Source organism: Lepidochelys kempii, chromosome 1 (assembly GCF_965140265.1).
Source record: "Lepidochelys kempii isolate rLepKem1 chromosome 1, rLepKem1.hap2, whole genome shotgun sequence".
NCBI lineage: Eukaryota > Metazoa > Chordata > Testudines > Cheloniidae > Lepidochelys > Lepidochelys kempii.
In genome coordinates this window covers 166,268,819-166,289,961 of record NC_133256.1, presented here as the reverse complement: position 1 = coordinate 166,289,961, position 21,143 = coordinate 166,268,819, and the positions used below count along the sequence as shown (strand labels likewise).

Genomic DNA, 21,143 nt, shown 5'->3' with positions numbered 1-21,143 from the left:
TTCTTACTGAAATGCTGGTTTTTGAAACGATTTTCATGCACAACCTAAATCATCACACTTGAAGAAATGAGCCTGCAGGTTTGCGTCTTATAATTGATCTGCTGCTCCAAGGGAAAAATTTCACATTATATGCCTTATCATTAAGAAATTGAACCAGGACTTTAAGTAGAGAAATCTGAAATGGTAACTTTATTTTTCAACCTTAGGATCAATATTTTCATTAATTTTCACAATATAAAATTAATCCAAAGAGCAAAAAACCCCAAATATTAAGACCATTCCAAAAGGAAAATAACTGAGCGTACTTTACCCATTAAACTTTGTTCATTAAGATGTTTACTTACAGTAGGACTGCAACAGTACAGCAAACTTGATAAGAGAACATTTACTCCCCCCCACAAAAAACATTTGGTTTGCAGTTTGCTAACTTCCCTTTCTCCTTGCTACTGGGTATTATTTATACAGCTCCCAAAAAAAGTGTTAAATCTTTTAGAGAAAAAATAAAATAAAATACCACAGTCTCTGCCCTGAAGATTTTATCAGCAACAAACACAAAGGTGACCAGAGAAGATTTAAGGGAATGGAGCAGACAGGGTACATAACAACGTCACATGACTTGTTGCATTATTATTGAAAATTATTGCTTTTCTTTTGTTTAGCTTCTCCTCTAACTTGTTCCAGTGAAGTTAATCCTGTGCTTATTTTAATCAATGCCTCACACTTCTTTAAGGCCCGGAGAACAGATGTTCCAAAAAGATTGATGCTTTGAGGTGTTCCATAGCAGATCTATGAGTTCCAAAGTAGGACTGCCCAACGATTAAAAAAATTAATTGCGGTTAATCACGAGATTAAAAAATATAATTGTGATCAATTGCAGTTTTAGTTGCTCTGTTAAACAATAACAGAATACCATTTATTTAAATATTTTAGACGTTTTCTACATTTTCAGATATATTGATTTTACTTAAAACACAGAATACAAAATGTACAGTACTCACTTTATAGTATTATTTTTTATTATAAATATTTGTACTGTAAAAAAATAAAAGAAATAGTATTTTTCAATCACCTGATATAAGTACTGTAGTGCAATCTATCATGAAAGAGCACCTTAAAAATGTAGATTTTTTTTGTTGTTACATAACTGCACTTCAAAACAATGTAAAACTTTGGGGCCTACAAGTCCACTCAGTCCTACTTTTTGTTCAGCCAACCACTAAGACAAACAAGTTTGTTTACATTTACAGGAGATAATGCTGCCCGCTTCTTATGTACAATGTCACCTGTAAGTGAGAATAGGTGTTTGCATAGCACGGTTGTAGCCGATATTGCAAGGTATTTACATGCCATATATGCTACACATTCATATGTCCCTTCATGCTTCAGCCACCATTCCAGAAGACACGCTCCCACACTGACGATGGGTTCTGCTCGATAACGATCCAAAACAGTGTGGACTGACGCATGTTATTTTCATCATCTGAGTCAGATGCCACTAGCAGAAGGTTGATTTTCTTTTTCGGTGATTCCAGTTCTGTACTTTCTGCATCAAAGCGTTGCTCTTTTAAGACTTCTGACAGCATGGTCCACACCTCATCCCTGTCAGATTTTGGAAGCACTTCAGATTCTTAAACCTTGCGCTGAGTGCTGTAATTATCTTTAGAAATCTCACATTGGTACCTTCTTTGCGTTTTGTCATATCTACAGTGAAAGTGTTCTTAAATCAAACAATGTGCGCTGGGTTGTCATCGAAAACTGCTAGAACACGAAATATAAGGCAGAATGTGGTAAAACCACAGAGCAGGAGACATATAATTCTCCCCCAAGGAGGGCAGTCACAAATTTAATTAATGCTTTTTTTTTTTTTTTAACAAGGGTCTTCAGTGTGCACTGTACACTTTGTATTCTGTGTTGTAACTGAAATCAATATATTTTAAAATGTAGAAAAACATCCAAAAATATTTATAATAAATTTCAGTTGGTATTCTATTATTAACAGTGCAATTAAAACTGTGATGAATCACAATTTTTTTAATCGAGTTAGTTTATTTTGAGTTAATTGCTTGAGTTAACTGCAAATAATTAACAGCCCAAGTTCCAAAGTTTTAACAAAAGTGTAACTAATATCAGTTAACTTTCACAAGTTGTTGGTGTTTTCTTTAAAAAAAATAAAAATAAAAATAAAACAACAATAGAAATTTTGTGATCATTAGGCATAAAATTACTACAAACTTGGGGGCTAAGCTACACTTGATGTGGCCACCATAACTTTGAATTAAGTAATTTCTGTGAATTTAAAATCTGCCATAATGATGCGTTTCCCAGCATTCCTTTGCCTTCCCTAATATAAACACATAGCAATGTGTACATATTAAAAAAAAAAACAACCCTACCCAAACTAAACACTACACTGCACACACAATTCTTACCCTGGGAAGAGAATGAACAAACCACACATGACAGATGTCACATCACTTCTGGATTGCACTCAGGTTCAGATCCACAGAGGTATTTAGGTAAAGCCCAGTGCGGATACAAAATTTGTATCTGCATCCGATCCGTAAATACAGTATGTGGATATCCGCAGATTTGCAGTGCTCTAGATATAAAATTTGGATCTGCATCCATGCACGATCCACAGACATGGTTCATGGATATCTGCAGATTCGTGGGGCTCTATATCTAGGCTCCACCCTACCTTCCACTGAAATCAGTGAAGGTGAAATCACTGAAATCACTGAATCACAGTGAAATCACTGAAATCAGTGGAAGGTAGGAAACTAAATACCTCTGTTGATCTTGGCCTCAGATACCATGCTGATGTGGCAATAGAAGAGCCTATACAAAACAGAAGCTGAAAACTAGTACATTTAAAATAAATTAAGTGTAATTACAGGTACTACATTCGTTCAAGACCCATGCCAATTTGTCATCACATCTTTCTATTCTTAAAAGACGTCTCTTCCCCACAGCTGTCTGAAAGGCCTACACAAGCAACAGAGGAAATGAGGTCATGAGCCTACAGATGTTTATGCACATACTTAACTAAGCATGTGACTAACCCCAATGAAAAGTCACTATGCTATACCAGGCAATCATGCTAGTCCTGCCAATTCTACTAGCAGACAAGAATCCGCCTATGGAGATGATAGACGCCTGAAGGCAGTGCTGTATTTCAGGATGGTCACATTGCCTTCTGAGTCTCTGCAAGCTGCATCCCCAATTTAAATATAAAAGGGTTTTCAACCTGCTCCATTTTACACCAGCTGGCTGCAGGTCATAGTCCCCAAGTGAATCAACAACAAAGTGAGAACAGGCATACAAATTTGGTTAGCCAATTATTTCCTTGTGGATGATAAACAGACTTTTGAACAGTGATTCTCAACAGAAGGCCCCTGGGTCACTTGCGGCCCAATCAGCAACCAGATGTGGCCCATGTGACATCCTCAGGGCCATACAGGTAGTATATATATTGTGTGGAGACAGGGCCCATATAACAGAGAGAGAGAGAGCTGCATATCCAGCCCAAAATGGTAACCAAGCTGAGAACCACCACTTTAGAGTATGGCCTGTGAACCCCTGTGTTAAATTTCAGATTAGGGCCATAAGGGCCCCCTGATCTCCGGGCCCCCTGATCTCCCGGCCCCCTACCACAGTCCACAGAATGCCACCCACCGACTCCTGCAGGGGAGGGAATTATTCCCTTCCGCACGGAAGCAAGTACTACTGCTCTTTAGCCCGGCCTACACGAGGCATTTGTGCGGCTGCAGCCACGCCGGCTAAGGAGATGGGTTTTGTTTTTTTTTTGCAACACTGGCCTCTGACCAAAAAGATGCGGCTGCCCCAGCACAGAAGTGTTGTTGTCAGTCCGGTTTATTTCACTGGGGGTAAGGGATACGACCGACACCCAGAACGGCACTTCTTTGCCCACAACACGGTGCATCGCCACCGGCCGGGTTTGCCACTGGCGAACCTTCCCTAGCGCAGCCCTGACCCTGGCAGCTCCGACTGGGCTCGCTACACCGGTTAGGAAGGTCTCCGGCCTCAGGCGAGCCCCCTGCTCTTCTCTGCCCAAGGCCGATCCCCCCCGTCGGGCAGACCCCGGGCCCAGCGTCACCCCCAGGCACGCATCCCCCACGGCTGTGGGGCCGGGACCCCAGCGGGAGGGCACCGCCGCTTTCCCCCCAGGCCTCCCCCGCCGCACAGGCCGGGGACGGGGCCAGTCACCCCGCTGCTGCTGGGGGCTGGGAGCGGCCTGGACCCCCGCCCCCGCCCAAAGGGGAGCAGCGGCCTCCCCCTGCGCGCTCCTGGAGAAGCCGCCGCCCGGCCCGGGCGGACTCACCCGCACGTTGCCCTTGGTTCGCTGCTTGTTCTTCCCCCCCATGGCGGCGGCGGCGGCGGCGGCGCAGCAAGACGCGGCCGGAGACGGACCCGCAGAGAGCCGGCCCAGGCGGGGGCGGCGCTTGCAGGCCGGGGAGCCTCCCCCAGCGCGGAGCAGGGTGGGGACCGTGCCATGGGGGGGGAGGAGTCCCCTGCCCGCACCGCCCCCCCTCACCCCCATAGCCCGTGAGACACCCCCTGCTTTCCCGGCCACAACAACGCCCCCCCATCATCATCATCAACTGGCTTAAAAATCATATGAGTTTTTTTAAACGAATAATAAATGTGAGGTTTTTATGTTCCCTCTGGATTTCATGCCTCGGGTACACTGGGTGCACGTTTTTGCTTTTGTCCTTAATAATGGGACCAGGGATAGAAATATTTTCTTATTTATTGTAAAGAAAGTTGAGATTCTCATGAAATCACTTGATTCCAGGAGCCGGGTCTTGAAGAAAAAACAACACATGCCCCAAGATTTGGTAATATTGCTTTTCACAGATCTAGGATTTCCTTCACCAACATTGCACCTTCCCCAGCTGGCATGCAAGGTCCAGGATGCTGGCTGGTTTCCACTAAGCCAGAGATGGCAGCTTGTCCATGATGCTGCTGTGTGTGGACAGACACAGCAGACTCCCATATCCCTCACACTTCATTAAACTGCATACTTTACAATCGACTATTTGACCTTCAATACCTTTAAGCCTTCATATTTTGGCTTGATCCAAAACCCACTGAAATTAATGAAAGTTATTCAATTTACTTAAATGGCCCAATTATTACACTTTCATTTAAATGGCAACCAGAGAGAAATCTGAAAGTACATACAGTAAAGCTTCCTAAAGAGTCATGACTTAGCCTTTCAGATGATAAATGCATGAAAGTACTTAAAACAGGAGTATGCACAAACATGTACATTTTGATGTACTTGGAATGCTTTTTTTCAAAAACAAGACAGCTTGATATGATGTTCCTTAAAAATAGTTACAAACATCTATATTAGAATGATTGTAGCCGTCAGATAAATGGGAAATGAACATTTTTAGTAATTGCTGCTGTATCTTTGTGATAATTACATTAACACAGTTCCAAACTGAAATATCTTTTTAAATCATAGCTTCTACTAATATTTTTGAAAATACTGTAATTCCCTAGTACACTTTGGATAACTTTACTAATCTTAAGTAAATCCATTCTAGTACAATTAAAGACGAACACTTTAGCAGGGTTTGAAAGAGGAAACAGAATTGTGTTGTGAGCTGAAATCAAATATGCACCACAAAAGCTCTCTCACCACTTTTTGCCTACGTAAGAGATTTGAATGTCAAGATTATTACTGAATTCAGCCGCTAATATATTAATCGCCACCATCCATGACACTCAGTGTGTGCTACTTATTAAATGTACACAACTTTCAAAGTCCTTTACAATGTAGAATACTTGCTTTAAGGAAAATAATAAAGAGTTCAATCTTTTCTTATGAATTCATGTATATAAATTTATTGAAATCTGACATAAAATTATACAGTCTGATCCTGCAAATTCTCTCTCATGTGAGTACTTCTTAATCATAAGATTTCTATTTAAGTCGGTGGGAGTAATTATATAAAAAAGGGTTTGCAAACTGTAAACTTTTGGGGGGGGGGGGGTGACATGAATATAAAGGGAAGGGTAAACACCTTTAAATCCCTCCTGGCCAGAGGAAAAACCCTTTCACCTGTAAAAGGTTAAGAAGCTAAGATAACCTCGCTGGCACCTGACCAAAATGACCAATGAGGAAACAAGATACTTTCAAAGCTGGAGGGGGGCGGAAACAAAGGGTTCTCTCTGTCTGTGTGTTGCTTTTGCTGGGACTAGAGCAGGAATGCAGGTCAGATCTCCTGTAAAGAGTTAATAAGCAATCTAGTTAGATATGCATTAGATTCTGTTTTGTTTAAATGGCTGATAAAATAAGTTGTGCTGAAAGGAATGTATATTCCTGTTTTTGTGTCTTTTTGTAACTTAATGTTTTGCCTAAAGGGATTCTCTGTGTTTTGAATCTGATTACCCTGTAAGGTATTTACCATCCTGATTTTACAGGGGTGATTCTTTTACTTTTTCTTTAATTAAAATTCTTCTTTTAAGAACCTGATTGCATTTTCATTGTTCTTAAGATCCAAGTGTTTGGGTCTGTGTTCACCTACGCAAATTGGTGAGGATTTTTATCAAGCCTTCGCCAGGAAAGGGGGTGTAGGGTTTGGGGGGGATTTTGGAGGGAAAGACGTTTCCAAGTGGACTCTTTCCCTGTTATATTTGTTAGACTCTTGGTGGTGGCAGCCATAAGGTAAAATAATTTGTACCTTGGGAAAGTTTAACCTAAGCTGGTAAAAATAAGCTTAAGAGGTTTTTCATGCAGGTCCCCACATCTGTACCCTAGAGTTCAGAGTGGGGGAAGGAACCTTGACAGGGGGCAAGGACCATCTTTTTGTTATGTGTTTGTATGTGGCTAGCTCAATGGGGCACCAATCCTGATCAAAGCTTTTAAACACTACTAAAATAGAAATAATAATAGAATTCAACTAATCAATTATAAACTTGTTAGAGCAACCAGTGTGTCTTACCTGTGGGCCCCACATTGCAAATCTTTTTTTCCTTATGTGAGAAGTCCTTATTCATGTGACTAGTCCCACTGGCGTCAATAAAACTACTTGACGTATGAGTAAGGCTTTGGAGGATCTACCCCTATCTTTATAAAGCACCATGTTCAACTGAAAGTATTATAAGCAGAAAATATTAAAAAAATGTTTTGGAATCAAAACATCTGCTGGTAGTGTTTGTAAACACAATGTTCAATTATGTAAAAGACAACATTTCTTTCCAGAGATGCCTGCTTAAAATAACTGTAATCACTGGAAAATCACACACCCATGTTTGGATCTTTTTTTACTATATTACATAGATATAATCAACTTCTCCAAAGTGAAGTTTTAATCATTCAGATTATAAATAGTATACAGCATCTCTCAAAAAGTTGTCTTTGTAATTAGCATAATTATATATCTTTCCCTTTAAAATATGTTAAAGCATTTGTCATAAATATAAAGGGAAGGGTAAACCCCTTTGAAATCCCTCCTGGCCAGGGGAAAGCTCCTCTCACCTGTAAAGAGTTAAGAAGCTAAAGGTAACCTTGCTGGCACCTGACCAAAATGACCAATGAGGAGACAAGATACTTTCAAAAGCTGGGAGGAGGGAGAGAAACAAAGGGTCTGTGTCTGTCTGTAGTCCTCTTGGCCGGGGATAGACCAGGAATGGAGCCTTAGAACTTTTAGTAAGTAATCTAGCTAGGTATGTGTTAGATTATGATTTCTTTAAATGGCTGAGAAAAGAATTGTGCTGAATAGAATAACTATTTCTGTCTATGTATCTTTTTTGTAACTTAAGGTTTTGCCTAGAGGGGTTCTCTATGTTTTTGAATCTAATTACCCTGTAAGATATCTCCCATCCTGATTTTACAGGGGGGATTTCTTTATTTCTATTTACTTCTATTTTTTATTAAAAGTCGTCTTGTAAAACACTGAATGCTTTTTCATTGTTCTCAGATCCAAGGGTTTGGGTCTGTGGTCACCTATGCAAATTGGTGAGGCTTTTTATCCAACATTTCCCAGGAAAGGGGGGGTGCAAGTGTTGGGAGGATTGTTCATTGTTCTTAAGATCCAAGGGTCTGGGTCTGTAGTCACCTAGGCAAATTGGTGAGGCTTTTTACCAAACCTTGTCCAGGAAGTGGGGTGCAAGGTTTTGGGAAGTATTTTGGGGGGAAGGACGCGTCCAAACAGCTCTTCCCCAGTAACCAGTATTAGTTTGGTGGTGGTAGCAGCCAGTCCAAGGATAACGGGTGTAATATTTTGTACCTTGGGGAAGTTTTGACCTAAGCTGGTAAAGATAAGCTTAGGAGGTTTTTCATGCAGGTCCCCACATCTGTACCCTAGAGTTCAGAGTGGGGGAGGAACCTTGACAGCATTGATGTAGTCATTTTCACGAGCATTATTTAAAAATATTCGTTTTCATGGAAAACTGAATTCATCTTATAAAGCAGAAGTATCCATTTCTCTCCCTGATCAACTATTTCAGAGGGGAAAAGAATAATTTACCCAAGACTGTCACATAATTTTTCAAGTACATAGATTGGATCCTTGCTGATCTAACATCCTTCAACTCCAAAGTACATCTGAAAAACATCAGCACACCCCTTTTCATCTAAAAAATGATACAGCTGCCCCAGATCCATATGCTTTCCTCTGATACCAGGCGCATCAAATACTTTTTCTTCAAAAGATGAGAATTTTCTTTGTTTCTGCATCTCAGCATGTGACCCATCCAGAGAAATATCCTCTCTGTGGCGAATTAAAATTCTCCGCCATGTTAATCTTCTGATTCTGAAAACAATGAGGGAAATATGCATCGATAAAATGTAGCATGTTTTTTTGAAGCAGGTATTATGAAAGAAGGAAAATCGACAAATTTCAATTGTGTAGATATCTGGTATACACATTACAGTTCATTAGCCAATCAGTCAAACATACCTGCAAACATTCCTAGAACCAGAGCATTGTTTCTTTACACCCATATCTGCCAGATGATCAAAGGCACTTAGTCTTATACCTCACAGAGCAGTCAATAAAGTTGGGATTTAAATATAACTGCACACTTCCACCTTGTCTGTGCTAGAAATTTTCTTACCCTTTTTCTTTATTACTAAATGGGCAGAGCTGAACCAGGTCTATGCTACACAAGAATACAAATAATAAAAGCAATATAAAAAATTGGCAAAGAGAACCCCTTGCTGGCTAATTTATGGCCCTGATGTCCATAAGAAGTGGCAGAAGGTGGGAGGTGTAAATGTATTGTGATAAAATATTTACTTTTCATAGACAAGATGTTGATTTTACCAGTACTATGAGTTGCCCATCTTCTGCCAAATGTACAGAACCACAACATAACAAGCACAATATTCTAACTACCAATGTTACTTAAAAACAGAATATAGTACATAAAAAGCAAACCTTGACCAGAATTCTTCACAAGCACTCTGTGGGCCTTCTACACAAACAACACCTGGTTTCCCAGGCATGCTAAACCCCGACAGAGCGAGCTCCTTAGACCAATCAACAATATTCTTTCTTTTATGCTTGTTGTAGATGTGATGACTATAGATCCATAATCTAGTGAAAATGACATCTTCTGACTGCATAGTCCTTAATGTCGTCTCTGAGGAAGATGAAAGCTCCTTATCGACATAAGCAGCTGCATGATCTTTAACCCATTCTCTTGCATTTAATATACAGACCTCACCACTGCAGTTTCTCTTCAAGTATGTTTTTAGATCTGTGTTCAGATTAATCTGCTGTGATCGGCTTAATGATGGTGACCTAAGGAAAAAATATTAACACGTTTTGTTAGCATATCTTTTTCAAAAGGTAGGAAAATCAAAATTTCTAAAAACTCTATTATGTTGTTAGTTTAGAATTGGTGTATAATATTGCTCTACAAAAGCATTTTGTTTGGCTAAAACATTTAAGTTAATATTTCCTAAGAAAATCCCATTTTAGTCTTTAAGGACTAACTGCAGATTTAATATATAGCACTATAGATCTGTAAATTTCAAACAGGGAAAGCCCAGATGAGAATTTATGATGGTCACTGCAGTAGTGTTCTGAGATATACAATGTAACAGAAACAAACAAAAATACTAAAAGAGAAATAATGCAGGTCAGTGAGTAACAATATTCTGCCACACAGAAGGATGAGATTTATTAAACAACCTTTCACTTCTTAGGTTAGAACCGACTGGAAGCATTGTCACGATGGACTATGGCCCAGATCCTCAAAGGTAATTAGGCACCTAACTTCCACTGAAATATCTTTGGGACTCTGAGCCTATGTTCCTTACTTGGGCAATGGTCCTGTAAAATGATCCACACAGGAAGACCACCACTGTGTCCACATGGAGCCACACTAATTTCACTGTACTGGGAGCTAGCACTCCTATGTTCTATTCTCAGCTCTGTCACTCACCTGCTGCATGACCCTGAGCAAGCCACTTCACCACTTTGCACCTCTGTTTCCCTTTCCACCCTTTGTCTGTTTTGTTTATTTAGACTGTGTGCTCTTTGGGGCTGTCTCTTGCTATTATGTTTGTACTGATCTAGTGAATTTTAGCTTTTAGTTCCCTGTCTAGTAATTTCTGACAGTACCTGACAGTAATTTCTGGTAGAACAGCTGGGTAGTTAAACGGTAAAGCACAGAATAAAGAAAGCATTACCTAAAAAGAAAAAAAAAAAAAAAAAGCATTAAAATCTGATCTGAAATGTCTTTTTTTTTTCTTTTCTTTCAAAAATATGGCTACATTACCATAGTGGCATCAGCAACCTCTTGCTTTACATTCAGTGTAAACTGAACTTTTGAAGATGGGATCTCTGAAGTCTTATTATCAATATACTGTTTTAGTTCTGCTACAGCCAGCTGGTCAGTCACAACAAACTCATCTTCATCAGGAAACATACTAGAAAGTAGGTCTAACTCAGAAAGTTGTACTTCAGCTTCTTCCAAGTTAGTCATTTTGGCCATGTTTTAGCTGTTTCCTAAATAAAGAAATTAGGAAAAAATGAAAAGACACAATTCTAATAGATGTAAGCACAAGTGTAAGGCCCAATCGTGCAACTCTTACGTAATATTAATTCATATAATTCCACCAAAATCAATGGGATTGCTCATAAGAGCTGGTCAGCTAAGGGTTTGCAGGATGGGGCCAATATAGAAATGATGGCTGAAATCTTGGCCCTATTTAAATCAATGGGAACACTCACGACATCCCATTGATTTCAATAGGGCCAGGATTTCACCCTGTGTTTCAAACTCAAATGTTTTTAGATTACACAGTGTGATATGTTTTGAATTCCATCATTTGTGTTGTTTTGGTATTTGCAGTGCTGGATAAGGCTGTTGGGGACACTGGGGCATGGCCACTAGGTAACTCGAGGGGATGGAAGACCACGAGTGTCGATGAAGCCCCCTCGCACTAGGCCCAGGTGTCCTTGGCCCCCCCTCCTGCCTGGAGGCACTCGCAGCAGCTCTGCGTACTAGGCCCAAGTGTCCTTGGCCCCCCCGCCTGGAGGCACACACAGCAGTTATACTGAGAATCTGCAACAATCTGTTGCAGAGTCAGACTGCCTGAAACTAAGCAAGGCCAAACAGGGCAGATATGGAAGAACAATGCTGAATAAAGCAGCTTTATGTATAGTTTAACAAATGATACAGAGAACCAGGGAACAGCTGGGAACTGGATTGGCTGGTATATGGATACTTGGGGCAGCTTGCTATTGGATAAGTATGCTGGGAAAAAGGATGTATAAAAGCCTGTGTAATTTCCTGCTCTGTGTACAGGATTTGAGATTCAAATCTCCCTGTACCTTTTTGAAGCTTCAAATAAACTTTTCTGCTTCTCCACCCCGTTGTGATTATTGGGTGTAGCACACCGGGTAACGAACCACCCAAGCTGTTGTTCAGCCTCTTGGCACTGGGTGCCGGCAACAAGGCTATGCTTACAGGTCTGTCCTTCCAACAACATGTGGAGAAACTAGGCATATAGTGCCAATTTAAGCATCAAAGTGCAATTATGGTCAGAAAAGTGATGGTAGAAATGGTACATTCTTGCTCATTGGAACTGCTCACTGTGCATTCAAAGACATATTTACTGTAGTGACAAACTCTTCTACATTTTGCTAATATTAGCCTGCAGAGCCAATATAGACGTGGGAAACTGTGATGAATTTTACTAAGCCTTACATCTCAACCAAATGGTTAACTAAATTCTAATTAGAGAAATTTTTACAAGTGATGATACATGAGCCAAAAGAATCTCTCTGGCCCTTCAGACCCCACAGTGGGGTTTCCAGCACTGACAGTTGTTACAATAAGCACTCCTATCCTTAGGGGAGGACCCATTCTAGAAAGAGGAACAAATTACATTTTTTAATTTCAAAACACACAAAGTCTAAAAAGTAGAGCTAGTCTATGCTAAATCCACAGCAAATTTCCCACTAATAATAGAGATTTGCACAAAGATCAAGGTTTGAGTATGGTACTAATAACTTTTTAGGCCTCTGTCCTGCAAATACACACGCAAAGGCTTAACTTTGTGCACTCTTGAGTAGTCCTGTTGACTTCAGGGGCACTACCAACAGTGTGTAAAGTTAAGCATGTCCATAAGATTTTTGTAGGGCCTGAGCCTGAGTAAACAAGTGTTGAATCAGCAGTGTTAGCTGTGTCAGTCCCCGGCTATTAAAGAGACAAGGTGGGCAAGATCATATCTTTTATCGGCCCAAACGTCTGTTGGTGAAAGAAACAAGCTTTCTGAGCGACACAGAGCTCTGCTTCAGGTCTGGTAAAGGTTTCAGAGTCGCGGCCGTGTTAGTCTGTATCCGCAAAAAGAAAAGGAGGACTTGTGGCACCTTAGAGACTAACCAATTTATTTGAGCATAAGCGTTGGTGAGCTACAGCTCCTTTCATCGGATACGCCCAGCCTCACACAAGGGGGAACCGATTGCTGAGCATAAGTCGTCGGAGCGTCTTGCAGGTGCCAATGGGCCACGCTCCCGCGAATGGTCCCTTCGCTTTAGCAAGACGCTCTCACAACTCCGCTTGCTGAGCCGCCGGTCCCACCGCGCGTGGAGCGGCCAGGGGCTGCCGGGCGCCCCTGCCCCAGACCGGAAGAAGGGGCCGGTGTAAGCTCAGCTCCCACCGACCGCAGCCGCGGGCCCAGGGAGAGGCGTTACCTCCCCGCACCGCTGCGGGGGCCTGGGCGCAGGCGCTTTGGCCGGCGGGGGGGGGGGACGGGGGACGACACAGGGGCAGAAACGGTTCCCCTGAATGATTTGAAAATCTGAGCTTTAAATCACCACGCTGGGCCCGGGATCGGCCCGGCCCGGCCCGGCCCCGCTTGGGCAGCTCGCAGCGCTACAGCGCCCCACGCAGCCGCTCCCTGCCCAGCACGGGCCCGCAACTTACCGCCCCGGCCGTGGGCTGGGAGGGAACACAGCCACTGCGCCATCGCGCCTGCGCTGCGACTCTTGCCCTTCCTGATTCGCGGTCTCTCGCCGACCGACCGACCGACCTCAACTCCCCTCCAGTTTCCCACTATGCAACGCACCGGAAGTGATAAAGAGCCGTTGCCTCTCGTCCTGGGCCAAGTCACGCTCACAGCTCAGCTGCTGGAAGAGGGCGGAAGCCGTAAAACTACGCCGAGCCGGAAATAGGTGCCGTAAAACATCGCGCTTCACGACACTGGCAGGTGAGGGGCTTAGGCTCAGCGAGTTTCCCTGGATTCCACCACGTTATTTACCCTCCCTTATTCCCCCCCACCTGTCTCCGAGTCACTTACTCTCCTAGCCTGAGGCGCCTCGTGTCCGCTCCCGGCCCAGCTCTTGCGCGGCTGGGACGGGGCTGTGGGGCTTTCCCACTGGTTCTGGTGCCCGTCCGTAACGTGTCGGAGGCGGGCTCAGGAGAGGCTGACTAGCCAATCGGAGCCAGCGGGCTGCCCCCCAGTTGCCGGGCGAGCTAGGGTGCGCGGCACTCCAGGCTTGGGTTAGTGTGAGAGGAGGGGCCGGCTGCCGTGGCTGCCTCGCTGGGGGCAGCAGCTGGAAGACTCGGTGCTCGTCGCTCCACGTGGGCGGGTAAGTAGCCCTGTGCGCCCGCTCCCTGGGGCGGGGCGGGGAAGGGGGGCAGCTGCAGCAGCCTTATCCCGGGGCCCTTGGGGCTGGGAGCTGGAATGGCAGGGGGCGCTGGAACAATTTGAATAGTGGGGGTGCTGAGGGCCATTGAACCAAACTGTGAACCCTGTATATGAGGGAAACCACGTCAAGCCAGGGGGTGCAGCAGCTCCAGCACCTATGGCAGCGAGGTCTCCTTGTGCTGAGAGCGCGCCTGGGGGAGGCTCAGGGTCCCTGGGCAGATGTGGACCAAATAACACGTGTTGTGCTGTGTGACGCTCACTCTGCATGGAGGGGGGAGGGGGGAGGGGGGGTGTAGCCCAAGGGGCTACATCTCCTGTGGCGGCATGGCGGTGGTGGTGGGAGAAGTGGCTCGAGATAGAGAGGTTGCATACCTGGTACGGTGGGCACCACTGACGCTGGACATCTGCCACTTGCTGGTACCCAAGTCTGCGTAGGGTAGAAATGCAGTACTTTGGTTTAGCTAAAGGTTGACAATTGCAACTTTATTTTTGAGTGTGCAACTAATTCCTTTTCCAGATCTATAATTTATTTAGTCTGAACTTTCAGTGTGTTAAATTTGCCACACCCTCTAAAGTGCTACTTTATATTTCACATACATGAATGTAGTATATCTTTACATTCGTTACCTCCTGGGTAAACTTGTCCTTTTAAGAATGTGGTGGGAATTCGTTTTTGTGTCAAAGGTCGGATATCTGACCTTTCTTTGGGGGATCCCCTCTGAATTCAGCTACTCTTGTCCTTTTTCTGTTTATATACGTCCAACCATACATACAGTACCTGATTTTTGTTGTTGTTATTTAAGACAAGCATAAATGCAGAGTTTGCTTAAGGCTCTGTCATGAAGTTAGAGACTGATGCCTCTCTAGGTCCTTTTCTAAGGGTATACTCAAACAGTTGTTCCAAATTGCATTATTTACTAGATAGTTGTATGAATACAAAAACTGAAATCTCCCAGAATTGAAGAGACATTGATGCCAGAAGAAATCTGAATCTCCAGTATATTGTCAAATGCTGTTAGAATAACAATTTATTTAATGTTGCTGAGCAAGTCATTTAAAAAAAAGAAGGCATTTCCAATAAATCAAAAGTAGAGAGTTCATTAAATAAGTAACTTCAGTATTTAAATGTGATAAAGCTGCTAATATGACAGTTGCCTCCTAAAACTTTTGTGGCCTAAAACATTAAGGTGAGCCATAAAAGGTGTAGGGGAATTTTGCTGACATTTGAGACCCCACTCTTACGAATTGAAGACCTCTGTGCCCTTGTGGAGTCCCATACATCTCAGGGTCAGATCAGGTTGCAGAAGTGGGGTCAAAATGTGCATTAGCTGTAATGTACAGAAATATTATGAATTCATGTGCCCTTGAAATTCAGTTAATTTAAAACTAGTTAATTTGTTAGATTGCTGCTACCTTTTGTATAACCTCCTACAAGCAGAATCAAAATCTAGTTTTGAATTTAATGTTTTGGTTTTTTTCCCCCCATTAGGTGATTGTTCTGTGTAAGGAAAACTACAAAGCAGTAATATGGGAAAGAGGCGAACAAAGGGAAAAAATACACAGGCTGATGATGAGTCTCAGGATATTTTGGGTATGTTTCATAACAAAAAATTTTTCAGAGAAGTCTGAAGTACTGTGGAAGAAATGTTTCATTGTCTTCAAAGTGAGGAGCATTGAAAACCCATTAATAATCAGAAGGCATTTACAGTAGTCACTTTTACTACTTTGAATGTTTAATTGTAAAGAATGAGTTTATCCAGCTGAAACTTAGTCCTTCAGAAAGCCTCAGTATTGCTTCTCAAACTTGGTAGGAAATCTACAAAATATCAAAGATTCAATATTTACTGTCATATAGGTCCAATCCTGAAAACCTCTTCTCAGTAGTCATTTCAATTCACATGGAAATGCCCCGGAATCCCATGAGACATTCATGGTATAAAAGGCCTGCAGAGCCAGGCCCTGTATGTGTAATGGCAAGTACACATTCTTTTTCCTTTTTTTTTTTCTTTTCTGGGTGGATCGGTATGTTAACAGGAAAAGGGTATGAATTAAAATGCACAATTATAAACACGTATGACAATTATAAATGCGTTTCAGAAAAATTATTATTCCTTGTAATAGCAGCATCTTACTCCATCTGGCTTTGAAGGTCAATGCTGCCTCAGTTTCCTCACTGCCATCTGTCTTCCATGAACTTACAGGCTACCATAACACTTTTTGACCTTTGGTCAAAAGTCTGCCCCTCTTTCAGAGTAAAATGAAGTTCTGAACAAAATGAGCATAATCCTTCCTTTCAGCTTCATTACAGGATCCCAGCCCTGCTTCAAAGGTCTGTTTTCTCCAAGCTGTAGCTTTTCTTTTTGTATACTCTTCCACCAGCCTCCAAACCTGTTTCTATTTGGCTCTTAGGAAAATCTTAAAATGCATTGCTTCAGTTTACTGACTCACAGGTTATGCATAAACAGTGAATTGTAACCTCTTTGTACATAAATTAAACCTCTTGACATGTAAAAGGCAAAACCAACAGCTTCTCTTCACTCAAAGCCTAGAAATAACCAAGTCTAGAAATAAAAAAATCAAAATCAAACTCAAACAATATCCCTCTCACTAGCAAATACTAGCACTCAGCATATACGTATACAGCACTTAAGTATATTAAATCCTGCATCACTGTGGTGGGATGAAGTAGATCGGGGTAGTCAGTTGGATCGCAGGCCAAATCTGGGTTGCTAGATGCTTTTGAACTGACCCCAAAATCTTTTTATTTACTTATTATAATTACTGTTGTTTGATTATACCTGGACCAAGAAATTTGGACCTTGACAAAAAATAATTGACTACCTCTGGATTAGATGACCTCTTTTGTTCCCCTCCAGTGCTGCATTTCTATGGTTCTATGACAATATCGATTCTTCCTATTAAAGCCTGGGTAAATAGATGGACTTCAGACTGTGCCCAAAAAGCCAAGAGATGCAAGTTATTTCAGGCAAACATGGAAAGTGGCCCCTCATGAAGAATAAACTGCAGGCAACTCCCTCTTTTAAACTGAAAGACCCATCATCTCATGCCACTGACTGTAGCTCTGGCAATATGGCATAGGCAGTCTGTCAAGTCGTTACGAATTTATAGATCAAAACCAATACCTTATACTTCATTTGGAATCTAACGGACAAACAGTGAAGATCCTGTTGCCTTATGCTTCTGCTGAGAGAAGCCTCTAAGGTTACATCTACACTTAAAACACTGCAGCAGTCATACTCACTACAGCAACAGGATCGGTTCTTCCACTGCTGTAAGTAATCTACCTCCCCAAGAGGCAGTACCTAGGTCAAAGGAAGAATTCTTCTGTCGACCAAGTGCTGTCTACACTGGAGATTAGGTTGGCATAGCTGTCTCTCAACTGTGTGGATTTTTCTTCACTCCCCTGAGAAACATAGCTGTGCCAATGTAAATTTCCAGTGTAGACCAGTCCATAGTGGCTAACATTCTGCATCGGCTTCAGTTTCTGGGTGGATTTAAGATGTAACTCTACGTAGATAATGTGGCAAAAATAATAATATCCTGCACAACTCTTACTTAATTGAATTTACTGACTTTAGGATCCATTGTATTAAAAATCAAATTTTGTCATTGTGAGATTGAGTGCAACTTCATATGTGCTAATGTAATTCCTCCAGTTATTAGCCCTTTGACACAACCCCCCTGGAGAGGCGCGCATATATTAGCTCAAACTGGATTTTCCAGGGACCAACAGACAAAGAAAGGATTTTTGGGTAAATAGCCTGGTTTTAAACTGGCTCAGTGCTTTCTTCCTGATGCAGCAAACAGACAGGACCCCTGGTCCCTGGAAGGCCCCAACCCTTAGGGTAGGATTGGAAGGACTTGGACTATTGAGAGCCCATGAGACTGGGTGCTAGTTTTGAACTGGGGCTGTTACGAACTTGTGATCCCTTTGTGGGGGTTTGAAGGACTGCTTCTGCCAGATCACATGTTAGTTGTCATGATCTCTGGAAAGTTTATTAGCATGCATGCACATTCTTTTATTGTTTTAATATGCTTTCTCTGTAATGCTTTCACCCAAAGAACAAATAAGCTTGCGTAGAAAGAGTTGTGTGGAAAATTATAATTGTAGCAATTACACTCTGTATCGTCTCTGAGAAGAGAAGCTAAGCAGGTCTGCTTAGGCAGCCTGACTTTGCTGGTGAATTCACAGTATAATCAGGAAACTGTGCAGCCTGGAAATATCTTGGTCAGGAGGCAGAGAGACACATGTCTCCACCCAAGAGAGGTGATGGCCAGGGGAGCGGGAAGCCTGAGAGTGGGTACCTTTGTTGAACCACTGAGGGGAAATACAGATGCAGCTGCCTTGAATTGTGACAGAGCACAATTCAGTTATCTAGTCTTGAAATGACAAAGGCATAGATTATGGTGGCTAGGTCTGTATCCAGAAGAAGTTTGACAGTCTTATTCAGTAATGCTATTTGGTCATATTTGAGCAAGAGCTGACAGTCCAACAATATCTCCAGATTGCGAACTCTTGTAATGAAGGATGGACATGCACTCTTTGTCAAATCTTTGCCACAGCTTCCAGTTACTTCCCCTAACCTGCCATTGTCTTCTTAACTATGAAAAGGCCACTTGAGCTCGTGGGCCTGTCACCTTTTTTATGACATCTAGAAGTCTGTGTCCATACTGACTACTTGGCAAAAATGTGACTGTTCCTCATTTTATCTCTGTACTTTCTGTTTCATAGAACCTGCTTGCAAGCACATTCGCAAGGGATTGGAACAAGGCCATTTGAAAAAGGCATTGCTGAATGTGGAGTGGAACATTTGTCAGGACTGCAAGACGGACAATAAGAGACAAGATAAATCTGAAGAGGAAGCTGATGAAAGCCCTTCAATATGGTTATGTCTAAAATGTGGCCATAGGGTATTTCTCTTTTTTTTTAAATACCCTTCAATGTTGCATAATGCAGTTAAGAAAGAGAGCGTCCAATTAACCCTCTAAATTTTCATTTACTGTTAAACTTGTAGCCAGATGTGGTGCTACACAAATGATTTAATATAGTTCAATCTGGCAAAAAGTGTCTGCTCTGAATTGCTACTAAAAGTATCTAGAAGCTTGGCACAAAGGCATTTAGCAGACTTACGGACCAGACTCCATCATGATGACTTCCACTTCTTGAAAATACAGACTATTTTGCTTGTAATAATATTTAATATTTCTATTAATATTTCTATTGCAGGAGCTTATATGTAGTAGTAATATGGGTTACTTCATTTAGAATCATGTACGCCTAATAGTTTTTTTCATTTTTTAGGACTTAAAGTTGGGATTTTCAAAAGCACCTAAGGAAATTATGTGTCCAAATCCCTTACTATTTGATAATTATCCTTTATTCAACTAGTACCTTTTGTCTGTAGACATAAACTTAAGGACGTATTCATACTAATTATTTTATTTGCTTAGCTAATTGTTAGCTATTTATTAAAAATTTGTTTATAGTCTGAATTTTTTTTTTTTTTTCCACTTGATAGTCCATTGGGTTTTGTGACACTTCTGGTTATCAATGTTATAGGGCTGTGGCAGAAATTCTCAAGAGCAACATGCTTTAAAGCATTATACAACACCAAGATCAGAACCCCATTGTTTGGTTCTCAGTTTGGACAACTGGAGTGTGTGGTGAGTTTGTCAGGCAACAGTTATAAGTCATAACTGGAAGAAAATAAAAACTGGGGTGTGATTTATTTGTGTTTTGTTTGTAGACTTCTCAAAATAATACACTGAAACTTTCAGGATATTTCCATACAAAAAAACTTTTTACTTAGAGTTATGGTTGCTGAAATAATTAATAAAATCTTTTACTACAGTGTTACCGTAAGACTGACCCTGACCAGTTAGTTAATATTGTTAACATTTAATACATTCACTTAATAATAATATTGAAATGTGAACAGGTTCATGTTAACATCCCACATCAACCTTAATGCTGTCACTCAAGAAATGCACTCTTTCAGTCTGAACATTACTAATATACATATATCTTAGGCTACGTAACATAATTAGTGATAAATGTTAAATCTTTCAGTCTTGTTAGAAATTAAGGTTTTAGTGGTCATACTGTAATTGTGCTTTTTAGATAAAGTTGCTGTGGTGATTTATACAATGACTAACTCTTAAGTGAAATATTTAGTGTGTAAATTTCCTTCTTTTAAAAGATATTCTAAATTGTGTGACACAAATATTGCACCTAGTTTATAAAAAAAAGAATTATTACATCAGGCTTTCTGGTGTAAAAACAACTGACTTCATGAAGAATTTAAAACTGATTGGTGTGATACAGTATTTCACTGGAAAGTGGATGTTTAAAACTAAAAGCCAAACATAGTTCTTCAAATCTCTTGGTGTGATTAATATACAAAGGAGATGCTAAAATCTTAGATTAATCTCTTGTACAGTATAAAAAGAACTTTGCAATCGCTCTCCTCCATTCAAAACTTTTTAGCTGATATAGAGACAGTGAAGAGGATGGTACCTGTTTAAGTTTTTGTCATGTGTTGCCCATTAAAATGGTGATTGTGAGCCTTTTTAAAAATTTACCAAGTTTCCAAAACAGTTGACAAAAAAATAGATTCCTAAGTAGGTTAGATGAAAGATTGGTTATATATAGATGTTCTTTCCGTGCTTTGTATTGAGGATCCTAGTGGGTTAGAAAAAAAAGCTTCATTATAAACGTCCTCTGCTCCCAAAAACGGGAGTCAATCCATACTTCCTTGTAATCCTGAAATCTGCTAAATGCATTTGTGCCTAACACTTTAAAAATAAGTGTACTTTATATATCCTCATTTATATGATGTTTCAGTATGTCAAAGCAGGTCTGTTTGGTTACATATGTTAGTGCAAGTCTATACCATGTAACAGGACAGGTGGTTCCTCAAAGTCAGAGTTGAGGTAGATTGACAGGACAGTATGGGGAAGGTTGCATTGTTCTCCCAAT

At 41.3% G+C, this 21,143-nt stretch overlaps 3 protein-coding genes across 6 annotated transcripts in view; 1 reads left to right on the top strand and 2 right to left on the bottom strand.

The window, feature by feature from the left end:
- Window positions 1-4,477, bottom strand: part of LTN1 (listerin E3 ubiquitin protein ligase 1) — a 46,473-nt gene extending 41,996 nt beyond the window's left edge. For both annotated transcript variants that reach the window (XR_012161199.1, XM_073362945.1), the window contains exon 1: window positions 4,343-4,477. Coding sequence is in view for 1 of the 2 variants with exons in the window: in XM_073362945.1 (XP_073219046.1) it covers window positions 4,343-4,384 (42 nt within the window). In the remaining variant the exon portion in view is untranslated. The remainder of the gene's footprint in view (window positions 1-4,342) is intronic.
- Window positions 4,478-4,753: 276 nt separating this feature from the next.
- RWDD2B (RWD domain containing 2B) lies at window positions 4,754-13,761 on the bottom strand. Of its 2 annotated transcripts, none has more exons than XM_073362930.1 (5): window positions 13,562-13,761; window positions 10,765-10,994; window positions 10,608-10,675; window positions 9,417-9,782; window positions 4,754-8,789 (listed from the first exon to the last, which is right to left on the bottom strand). In XM_073362930.1, the coding sequence occupies exons 2-5, from the start codon at window positions 10,978-10,980 to the stop codon at window positions 8,555-8,557; spliced, it is 885 nt and encodes a 294-aa protein (XP_073219031.1). In that variant the 5' UTR covers window positions 10,981-10,994; window positions 13,562-13,761; the 3' UTR covers window positions 4,754-8,554. The 2 variants fall into 2 exon arrangements, with proteins under 2 accessions (XP_073219031.1, XP_073219023.1); XM_073362922.1 differs by lacking the exon at window positions 13,562-13,761 and adding an exon at window positions 13,420-13,553.
- Window positions 13,009-21,143, top strand: part of USP16 (ubiquitin specific peptidase 16) — a 23,830-nt gene continuing 15,695 nt past the window's right edge. The window contains exons 1-4 of one of the 2 annotated variants that reach the window (XM_073362901.1): window positions 13,009-13,702; window positions 15,633-15,734; window positions 18,897-19,075; window positions 19,725-19,828. In XM_073362901.1, coding sequence (XP_073219002.1) covers window positions 15,671-15,734; window positions 18,897-19,075; window positions 19,725-19,828 — 347 coding nt within the window. In that variant the 5' untranslated portion in view covers window positions 13,009-13,702; window positions 15,633-15,670. Of the gene's footprint in view, window positions 13,703-13,917; window positions 14,085-15,632; window positions 15,735-18,896; window positions 19,076-19,724; window positions 19,829-21,143 lie in introns of those variants that run through there. The other variant, XM_073362891.1, reaches the window with a different exon arrangement.

Excerpts from the sequence above, each read along its gene's own strand:
- RWDD2B (XM_073362930.1), bottom strand. The coding sequence starts at position 10,980 with ATGGCCAAAATGACTAACTTGGAAGAAGCTGAAGTACAACTTTCTGAG. Across the intron at positions 10,676-10,764 it reads AGGTTGCTGATGCCACTATG|GTAATGCTTTCTTTATTCTG; the intron begins GTAATGTAGCCA and ends TTTTCTTTTTAG. Across the intron at positions 9,783-10,607 it reads CTACCAGAAATTACTGTCAG|GTCACCATCATTAAGCCGAT; the intron begins GTACTGTCAGAA and ends TTTTTTCCTTAG.